Source organism: Raphanus sativus, chromosome 9 (assembly GCF_000801105.2).
Source record: "Raphanus sativus cultivar WK10039 chromosome 9, ASM80110v3, whole genome shotgun sequence".
In the NCBI taxonomy this organism is placed as follows: Eukaryota; Viridiplantae; Streptophyta; class Magnoliopsida; order Brassicales; family Brassicaceae; genus Raphanus; species Raphanus sativus.
Window position 1 is genome coordinate 11,699,108 of NC_079519.1, and position 11,465 is coordinate 11,710,572.

At 33.8% G+C, this 11,465-nt stretch overlaps 2 protein-coding genes across 2 annotated transcripts; both read right to left on the reverse strand.

The window, feature by feature from the left end:
- Positions 1–1,461: 1,461 nt before the first annotated feature.
- On the reverse strand, positions 1,462–1,947 carry LOC108824758 (uncharacterized). Its single transcript, XM_018598149.1, has one exon. The coding sequence runs from the start codon at positions 1,945–1,947 to the stop codon at positions 1,462–1,464; it is 486 nt and encodes a 161-aa protein (XP_018453651.1).
- Positions 1,948–6,554: 4,607 nt separating this feature from the next.
- LOC108827984 (probable leucine-rich repeat receptor-like protein kinase At5g63930) lies at positions 6,555–10,272 on the reverse strand. The gene is made up of 4 exons (XM_018601515.2): positions 9,654–10,272; positions 8,319–8,579; positions 7,359–8,228; positions 6,555–7,256 (listed from the first exon to the last, which is right to left on the reverse strand). The coding sequence occupies exons 1-4, from the start codon at positions 10,081–10,083 to the stop codon at positions 6,775–6,777; spliced, it is 2,043 nt and encodes a 680-aa protein (XP_018457017.2). The 5' UTR covers positions 10,084–10,272; the 3' UTR covers positions 6,555–6,774.
- Between the last annotated feature and the right edge of the window lie 1,193 nt (positions 10,273–11,465).

Here is an 11,465-nt window from a genome sequence, read left to right on the forward strand (position 1 = left end):
AAAAAGTGAATGTGTATCAGCATGTCTAAAAAAGAATAATTGAAAAGGATAAACTCACCGTCTATACTATATTCGATGAAAAAAATAGTATAGTATATATCCTTTAATGTAATTATTTATGTAAGGTTATCAATTTATTTGAAACAAATTTCTATACTACTCCTCAAAAACGTAATAGTCTATCATGCTTTCAAATTTGATAGTTCTTTTCTCCGTCATTTCGTGTAATTGATTGTAATCTAAAATTTATTGTTCCGAGTGTTTGAAAAATTTGATTATTTGGAACATCCATTTACTATACAACTTAGACTATATGGAATAGAAGATATGCAATGTGCTAACCAAGTAAATGGACTTTCAGTTATCAAATATTGGAAAACAATTTATAGATTATATTTGAGTTTATAGGTACATACCTAGGGTTTAGATTTATTAAGTAGAGATCTGGGTATAATAAACCATATTATATACATTCTTTTTGGGTTTATACTTCCTTGATAAGGGTTTAGTTTTTCTACTCAATGGTGTGTCTTGTATTGTTATATTTTATGGATGGGGATGATTTACTATTTGCATTCTATAATATAGATACAACACTGAAAAACTAGAGTCAAATATGTAAACCGATGTCACTGAGATAGAATAGTAAGCGGATGTCCTACCAAACTCCAATTTTGTACAGTGTTGTATTACATCCACTTATTTACTATCTATAGTGATAAATAAACGTATGTGATAAAAAGGAAAGTTACGTGGATGTCCTATCAAAATCTAATTTTGCACCATAACCTCATAAAGTTGTTCACACCATAAAATATGGATGTCATCTCTACATCTATGAGGAACCGGCAACTTGTACGAATCAGGGATAAAACCGGTGAAATTGAAGCAAAATTGTTAGATAATACATGATGTCAAAATTTGACATATTCTGCAGTTAATTTCCTTCTCAAATTTGGTCATTTCACAAATTCTCCTTTTTATCCTTTTTGGATGTCAATTTTGTTTTTTTATTAACTTGTGGAATTGATGAACTATAAAGTTTTTTTCCTGTACAGTATATTGCTTTTATGGTTAGTTGCAAGATTTTCTTATATATATATATATATTGATTGGAGTTAACTGTGGATGCAACACGAATCCTTATTAAAATCGTAACATAAAATATCTGATATGTTTTCTGACACTTGATTTTATGTGTTGGTGTTTGCGTCATTTTGTTTTTGTGTTTCTGTTAGAATTTTGTTTTTAGCATGTTTTTCTCTTTTGGAAATTATTATTTTAGAATTGCATTTCTGATTAGATTTAATATTGGCTTTCAATGATATAAAATTAGTTGAACTTGCTTTCACTTAGTCACACTAATATTAACTTGTGTAATTGTGCTTGCAAATGTTTTAAGTACTCATAATTATAAACAAAATTGTGATTAGTACATAAGATAATTATTGTTAGTGTTCTCTATTTTCCATTGAGTATTAACTTTACGAATGAACTCTTCAACTCTTTTTGAAGCAAACACTCTACTTCCATCTCATTCCCTACTTCCAAGTTCTCCGTTTTACTATTTGTCCCTTTCTCATCCTTCTCTGAAAAGTCTGAACCATGTTGCAATCCATACGATATTATGCGCAAACCGGGTTTGCAGGTCAACGATTGATTAGAACCGGTGTGTTTGGAGGAGAGAAAGGACTTAGACATAAGCCCAGATTCTTGTGAATGGGACTTCGAGGTAAGACTCGGCTCAGATTTCTTAAAAACGGATTTGGAAGAGAGAACCGAGTCGGATATCAACCTGGGTTGCTTCGCACCGGAATTTGACTTGTCTTCGGAACCTGGTTTAGTGTTTCCCAATAGGATTAATATGATGATGAAGTCAAAGAAGAGAAACATGAATGAAGAATTTGAAGCTGTTTTGTTGACGAACTCCAAAACAAAATCTATCATAATCTTCACGATAAACAAACATATAATAGAGAGAGAGAGATACAGCGAAGAAAGATTATTTGTGAGAAAATGACTTTTTGAGAAGTCTTTATAAATAGAAAAGAAATTTTTTAAACAAGTAGATGTTGACAATGACCGCTAAATAAAACAGTTAGAATTTTATTTGTTTAATGATAATATATACTAGTGATTATTGATAAATATACCAAAGTCTTAATAGACTCATTGTCAACTAAATTGTGATAAGTCAATCATACCATCTAAGTCTTCTACAGCACATGGGTCTTTGTTAACTTAGAAAGTCAGTAGATTCAACTACATAACAAAGCTAGACTCGGAAATCTTTCGATGGGGCAAGAGGGTTTCAACAGTATGCAAATAATGATAAAGCCTTCATTGCTTACATGTTTAATCAGAGCATGATAGACATGATTGACCACCAACTTAATAGTTGACAAGCTATCCAAATGAAGCCCTATAGGTAGGATGGACAAAATATTTCTAAAATTTATTTGATTCATTATCCGTTTTGATTTGATTTGAAAAATGATATTTGTACATTTACAATGCAAAAGAAATCCTAAGATTTAATATTTGTTAAATAAAAAGTAAACCACAAATACTAATATTTTTAAAAATAGATATCTGATGCGATATGTTATATACATATATACATGCATTAAAATTATATAAGTACTACATATTTATATATGTTTTACAACATTTTATTCACTAAATTGATTATTAAATTGATTATTTAGTTATTAAGATGTTTAAAAGTATGTGAAATTTTATTTTTGTGATAGAATATGTTATTTATATCAAATTTTAGTTTTCCATTTTTATTATTTTTTAAATATATTTCTATGGATCTCATTAAATATCCGGAAACCAGATATCCACATGGGTGCAGAGTGACAGAAAAAGAAAGTTGTTTGATTCGAGCAAAGCAACGCAGAACGGATCACATATACTTTGAAAATTTCAAATATTATTCAAACTTACGAATACCATATGCTTTCCCACCCCTACCTATAGGACCATCGTATACCAGTTCCACTGCTAGAAATAACTCTTAAAACCAAAGAAGTTCACTTAGTATGTCAGCCATTGCCGACAAATGACCAAGATACCAAATTGTGTTTTAGTATCTTCCTAAAAACCAAAGGACCTTCTAACTGAATAACCAACTTTTAAGCAACCACAAGTTATAGTGCAAGAAGCCTAATCCACGTCACATCAATCATAAATGGTTAATTTTGTATTTAAACGGGAAATAGATCTTTGTCCAACCTCTCTTTTTATACCTGAACTTGCAGATTTTTTTTCTAAGCCAGTTTGACCTTCCTCGACCGACTCTTTTCTCAATTAACACGAGTTCATTTAGATGATGGACCTCATCGAGGGACACAGTGCATCTCCAATAATAACCTCCCCCGCTTTAGTTCACGAGAGACTAAATCGATCGATAAATTAGATAGAATGGATCCATAATGTAAAAGAACTCAGAATCATGTGTATTTAAATTCTGTTTTTGTTATGAGTTGGCATCTCGGCTATCACGAGATGCGATCTCGGTTTACCAAAGTTTTAATTTGGTTCAAAATTGAACCCGAAGCGGTTTAATGTCAAACTGATTTTCTGATTTTATTAGAAGTAGAATTGTTGACTCCTCGAAATGCAGGACATAGCCTTTTTACTAGGTCTAATAGACCTAATCATGGTATTCTTTCGAGTTTCACATCGGTTTCTTATAAACATGAGTCTGCTTTCCTCATTTCCCCCGCTTCATCTAGCGTATCAAGGTAAATTATGTTTCTTGAACTCTCCAATCTCCCCGCATTTGTGATATTATTTTTTAATTTTTCACCACATTATTTGTGATTTTTCCGATCTGCTTTGCCTTTTTGTCTGTTCTTTAAAAAGATTTCTTAAATCCAAAAATGTTCGACTAAAGGAAAAGAGGGCATTGTTGAGACATCAGACTCAGATGAGTCTAAATCTTTTACCAGTTTGAACCGGAGACATATATAGGCGCTAGGAGACATATCGACCGTGGATGTCGTCCAACTTCATTTGGTCCAGTTTTCCAAGAAGTTGCGGCAAGATGAGGAGAATCAGGAAATCGTTAATTAAGAGGAGGTCGGTACTAATGTTGAATAAGCTAATCTTATATGGCTGAATTAGGTACACAAAAAGCCGTTCTTTCATCTTTGGATCTTTATCAAAAGTAGAAAGGCAAGCATGGAGGTTTGTTTGTCATGAAGAAATCCTCGGAGCTGATGTCCAGCCAAAGTCATAGAAGGTCTGGACTGGGTAAATCACCTTCCAGCATGTTCTACAGCACAAGGTGTAAAGATACTCACTAAACACCTAGGTGTTAGGGAAGATTTTACTTTCATGATTTCCAAAACAGATCAACGATTGTGGAGCCCTCTCGTAAGATATGCATACATTTATGAATTGGGGTTCCAGAAAGATAACATGTTGTGGTTCCTCATTCCACATATTATCACCTGTTACTGCGATAGACCACAAATTACCTTCCAGCATGTTCTACAGCACAAGGTGTAAAGATACTCACTGAACACCTAGGTGTTAGGGAAGATTTTACTTTCATGATATCCAAATCAAATCAACGATCGTGGAGCCCTCTCATAGGATATGCATACATTATGAATTGTGGTTTCAGAAAGATAACATGTTGTGGTTCCTCATTCCACATATTATCACCTCTTATTGTGATAGACCACAAATTAAGATTTATTAGCTAACACCTAAATCGATCAGGACTTCCGTAAGACTGATGATGATAGCAGTTGAGATCGATATCTCAATAAGCGTCAAGTGTATGAGGAAATGACCGCTATCAGTGCCAAGCATGACACATGATTTTCTTTGGCCAAAATGAGATCTGAACACAATATATTGACGTGTCATTCCTCTAATGTCTGAGATTGGATACAATATAATTTCTAAGTGAAGATCAACTCAGAATTTTTCACAGAACCTTAAATCGATGTCAAGTGTTTTGATTTCCAAATTTCTTTCTTTTAATTTTATTATTTTTCCAACTACCTTATCATGGCATCTATTTGGAGAATGGACGAACAATATACAAGTAAAAGTTTTAAGTCACTAGAGTTTCCTGGACGTAAGTGACGAGTCGTAGCATTGAGCGTATTAAGAAAAGTTACAAACTTACAACTTCTTCTATATTTCAAGTTAAAATGTCGGGTTGGGGAATTATCTTACTGACTCTTTGGTTAACACTAAGGGGATATTTTTTTCTCCATCCAGATGAACCATCTCAATGGAGCTGAGAGTTTTTGTTCTTTTAGACATTAAAAGTACAAGTCATATGGATAGTTCATCTGAATGAGTTTAAAAATTTACTTAATTTTGAGATCAGCTGTCTGGTTCAAATAGGATCATCTGGATGAAGATGATTTTTTCAAAATGGTGTAATGTCTATTATACTCATACATAATTCAAAAATTACAAACTTAAACCTAATATCAATTTTTTTCACAAAAAATGACAAAACCACAAAAACACATTTTCCCACCAAAATCACAAAAACATTTTTCGCCAAAACCACAAAACGCACTTTTCCGTCAAAATCACAATTTTCTCGTCAAAACCACAAAATCTACTTGCACATCAAACACACATTTTCCCGTCAAGATCGCCAAAACGCATTTTCCCGCCAAAACCACAATATGGATTTTCCCGCAAAAACTGGAAAACACATTTTCCCACCAAACCGTATTTTTCCGCTAAAATCGCCAAAACGCATTTTCCCGCCAAAAGAATAAAAACACATTTTCTAGCCAAAATCGAAAATATGTTTTCCCTCCAAAAACGACAAAAATGTGTTTTCCCTTAAAATACATTTTTCCGCAAAAACCGCAAAACGTGTTTTCCTAAAAAACGTGATTTTTTATAAAAACATATTTTCCGCTTACACCGCAAAACATGCGAAAAACACATTTTTCGCCAAAATCGCAAAATGTGGTTTTCCGTTAAAACATGTTTTCTTGCTGAAACCATAAAAACGCGTTTTCCGCTAATACTGCAAAAACATGTGTTTCCACCAAATTTGCAAAAAACATATTTTCCCACCGAAAGCATAATTTAAAATAATTATATTTTAAATAATAAATAAAAATTAATTTAGTGAAATGAAATAAAATATGATTAAATCAAAATAAGTATATATTAATAATTTATTTACTAAACTCATCTGGATGAAAATGAAAATAAAGAAATAAGCATGAGTTCATTTAGATGATTTATCTTTTTTTGCCAACTTAGATGATTTATCTAGATGAATCATTTAGATAGAAAAACAAATAATCCCATAAAATCTGGATGGATCATGTGGATGACTCATATAAATGGATCAGCTTGATAGAAATGAGAGATGGTTAAATTTCAAACTATTGATTCATGGGGAAATAAATTTGTGACTTTTAATTGGGTAAGAAATGAATTTACTACTTTTAAGTTAGAGAGATTGACACGAGGTCATGGTTTGATAGGGGGATCTAGTGTTATATGAGTTACAATGGGGAAAATAGGTCAATATCATGGAACATAGTGTCTTGTCGAAGCAAACAGAACCAAATTCAAAATACGATTTAAAAGGGTCCTAATAAAAACAATTGGCTAAAACAAACAACACACTGAACAGTTTGAAAAACATCAACAAGAAGGGAAAAAGCATGTTTTTTCAACCCTCAACACAAGAAAAGGCGACTAAACAAACCCTTGCTTGATTCCTAAAAGGTACATCACAAAAGTTGAACAACTCATAAGGTGTTCTCAGAGACAGCTACTGCAGTTCCCAAGCTCATGAACAACAGCTTCCACAGACGGTCTCTCAATGGGAGATTCATGAGTACACAACCACGCGATTCTCGCTAGCTTCGTGGCTTCATATTCAAAGAACTTCCCCTGAAGATTTGGGTCAATGTAATCATGGAACCTACACGCTTCAGTTCCAAGCTTAACCAGACTCCTAACCTCCTGTTTCCCAGATAGTATCTGAAACACAAGAACCCCAAAAGCATAGACATCTGACTTCTCAGTGAATCTTCCTGTCGTGGTGTATTCTGGAGCGAGATAGCCCATTGCTGCACTGTCTTTGACTGCTGAGAAGACAATGTCGTTTGTGAGAAGTGTGTGTAGACCGGAGTTTGAGAGCAATGGACTGTATCGCTGGTCGACCAAGACTTTCTCAGCTGAGATGTTTTGGTGAACTAAAGCCGGTTTGTTTCCTTTGTACGAATGCAGGTAACCAATTCCTACAACACACAAATTAAATTAAATTCAAGAGAAATAAAATAAAAATAAAATAAAAATAAAATAAAAATAAAATAAAAATAAAATAAAATAAAAAAGCAAACCCTTTGCGATGCCTTTGGCGATGGAAACTCTTGTAGACCAATCAAGAACATGAGAATCTCCCTCTTTGAGATCAAGATAGCTAAGTAGGTTTCCATTGGGAGCATAATCATAGATGAGAAAGCATTCTCCACGGCCTCTTGAACAGCAGAAACCTCTAAGCCTCGCCAGATTCTCATGTTTCAGAGACGCCAGCATGTTGAGTCCTTTCAAGAACTCAGGCTCTTCTGATCTGCAACTGGTTTTACTAAACCGTTTGATGGCCACAGCAGAACCGTCTCTCAAGATTCCTTTGTACGTCGCCGAGAAGCTGCTTCTTCCAAGCAGATTCACTTCCGAGAAATACTGAGTAGCGGTTTCGACCTCTTCTAGGTTGAATCTGAAGCTTTGGATAACCTCCTGATCGAAGATACTGAGGTTCCTATTGTCTGAAAGCGGGTCCCAACCGTTGGAATATTCAAGACTGGCCAATGGAGAACCGTTGTTCTTCCTGAAACCTCCTTTGGTGTTGAGTCCGGTTTCAGACATCTCATAAGCGGTTGAAAGCTTCTGTTTGCGTCTGCGGTAATGCGTGAACAAGAGGATGCTGATGGCAGACAAGGCGATGGTCGAGACGACCAAACCGATCAAGATTGAACCTTGGTGAGAAGCATTACTAGTACTACTACTACTACTACATTCAGTTCCGTTGCAAGGTAACTGAAGATCAGCTGATTCCGGTATAGCTTTTGATGGAATACCGTTCACGGTTGCACTATACGGCTTTGGTTCCTCAGGAGCTGTGCCATTGCAAGGTTTCAAAGGCGAGAACTCAGCTCCACATAGCCCCAAGTTGTTCTCAAAAACAAAACCTTCATTCAATCTCTTCAGTACTGTCAAAATATAAAATCCAAATGAGTTAACACTACACAAGTTACATAAAGTTTTGTTTCTAACGAACTGAGTGAAAAGAGTATTGTTACCAGGAGGTACATTGCCAGAGAGCGAGTTGTTGCGGATATCAAGAATTCTAAGCAGAGGAGGGACTGCTAGTTTACCAGGAACGGAACCAAACAGGTGATTGTAGCTTAAATCTAACCGCTCTAACGCGTTTAAATCCCCTAGACTGGCGGGTATAGCACCAGTGAGTTTGTTAGACTGAAGGGCAAGGACACTTAGCTTCTTCAGTGAACCAATCTCCCTTGGAATGCTTCCTGTCAAATTGTTGTAACACAGCTGCAAAACTACACGACAATAGAGAGAGGTAATATAAAATGAGGACCACCACAAAACCAGAAAACAAGCTTTAAAAGTCCAGTTTTTGTCTTATAACTTCATATACACAAATACAAAGGTTTAGAAGTAAGTTCTAGTTTAGGAAACGTGGCCCTAGTACTAGTTCTTCAGACTCCAAAGTTAAAGCCTTCTGAAGTAATTGAATCAATCAAGAGAAATTGCCAAAAATACCATTTTCATAGTACCACTTTTCATGTTTACACTAACCACTTTTACCACTACTTTTAATGAAGGGTTTAGATTTGAAGGTTTAGGATTTAGGGTTTAGATTTGATGTTTTAGAGTTTAAGGTATATAGTTTAGGGTTTAGAGTTGAGGATTTAGGGTTTAGAGTTGAGGATTTAGGGTTTATAGTTTAGATTTTAGGGTTTAGGGTTTAGGATATTGAATTTAGGGTATATAGTTTAGGGTTTAGGGTTTAGAGTTGAAGATTTGGGGTTTAGGGTTTAGAATTAGAAGTTTAGGATTTAAAATTTGGGATTACAATTTTGAAAAGCATATAAAAACAAAGATATAATAGTCTTTACCATTATAATAAATAAGGTATTTTTGAAAATATGTCTTTAGTGGTGGTAAAGATGAATAATGGTACCTTGAAAATGGTATTTTTGAAAATTCCCCATGAATCAAATCAATAATCTAAATGAACAAGATTATTCAAGAGAAAGTACAACCATCTTCAATCAATTTAAGTCCGTATTAATTAGGAGACAGAAAAAGCAATTAATGGTTCAAATTCAAAGTTTGTCTCTTTTGTTTTCAAATAGCACAAAGTTCTTGACTTTTCTTCCTTGTGGGAAAGTTGCAAAAAGTAAAAAAAAAAAAATCCAAAACAAAAGGACATGAAAAAGACGTTTTTAAGACACATCATTAACGCATTAAATTCAAAAAAAAAAACAAAAAATCTTTCTAACATTTACAGATTTCAAAATGTACATTGAATAATCTTGGGACATGTTTTTTTTTTACAGAAACCAAGATCTATTCTTGAATGGTGAATTGAATTTTTTTTTTAAACTAACCTTGCAAGCTTTCCATCTTCCCAATGTGAGAAGGAATCTCCCCGGAGAGATTGTTAACATTGAGGTAAAGATCCGTAAGCTCAGATAGGCCACCGAGTTCTCTAGGGATGTCTCCGACAAGAGCATTGTAATGCAAGAACAGACCCGTCAGGTGTTTAAGCTCTGCAATGGACGGAGAGAGTTTACCAGAAAGGCCTTTCCCTTGTAGAGATATGTTGGAAACTTGTCCTTTCCAATCGCAGCCAACGCCTTCGAAGTCCTTGCACAGATCTCCGTTGATGCTCCATGAAACGAGGTGTCTGCCTTCTGGGTCTAGCTCCTTTTTAATGTTCAACAGTGTCTGTAGCTCGTCGGTGGGTACTGATCCGACCTGGTTGAAGAAAATGAGGAGGAGAGGAAGAAGTTGCAGCAGCATTTGTGTCGGCGCCATTTTTGTTTTTTTACTAGGGTTTGTTTTTGAGCTCGAGAAGCTGCTTCCGAAGCTAAGCTTAAAGCTTAAGGAGATTTCTTTACTTTTCTTTCTCTCTCATTCTCTGTTTTATTATCTCGGTTTTTAAGAGAGGAGAGAGAAGATAAAAGACAGTAGAGATGTCGCGTGCTTTTTTCATTCAGACAAAAAGATTAATCGAAAGGAGTGTTGTGTTGTGTGTGTTGTGTTCTGTTTCAAGAGAATCTAGAGATTGGTTTAAAGGTGATCGTCCAATCTTTTTGTAGTTAATATGGACCGTTTGATCTGTTTGGATTTTTTTTTTGTTGATTTTAGTTATGGTAAGATGGTTCGCTTGTTATCTATTCTTCTCGCTGATTGGTATTGGTCAAGTAGCATCTCCCCTTCACCATGCATGTTCTCTTTCTCTTTTTTTTTAGTTTATAATATATATTCAAATTCTATTTGGCATTGTATTCTTTACTATATTTCTAACAAGAAAACAAATTATTTCAAAATCTTTCTAGTCATTAATTTTACTATATATATACATGTGTGTATATATAGCTTAGTGGTTTTGCTCAAAAAAAAAATATAGCTTAGTGGTTAGATTGATCTAGGATGGTTTAGTCGTTGAAAAAATTATCAAGGGACTAGAGATCAAGATGAAAGAATTTCCACTATCATTTCAATTATGGTAAGCTAGGGCTGAGCATCATTACTCGTTACTCACCTTAAATTCGCTAGTCGATCTGTATTTGCCTTGAAAATTCAAGTACTCGATGTTTTCAAGGCAAATAACAAGTCGACAATTTTCATTACTTACAAAGCCAAGTAAAGTATCAAGTATCATTATTATTTTTAATACTTGACTCATTCGCCATGTTACTTGCTCCATTACTTACTATTTATTACATGATCTATTAATTATTTCTTCGTATTTGTCTTTTCTTTTACTTGCATTTAGGATTGAACACAAAAACTCATTACTATTTTTATACTTGTTACTTATTTCCTATCTATCTTGAATTTAAAATATTCGTCGTCATCTAGTCAAATATTACATAATAATAAGTATTAAATTTTTAATTATATGACTTGTTATTAGTTGTTACTTATTTAGAGAAGACATTTTTTTATCTTTCTTCTCTATAATATGAACAGATATTTTGTTTAAAGTAATTCATATGTTATTTTAAATAGAATAGGCAAAACATACTTTCATACCTATTATATAGGGATAATTTGGAAAATACCTTATTTACAGTTGAAAATTTGAAATTTAAATCTCTTTTAACAATTTTTGAAAACTACACTTTCTCAAATATAATAAGACAATTTTATCCAGATTTTAACTAAAGATATTCATGAATTACGTTATAATT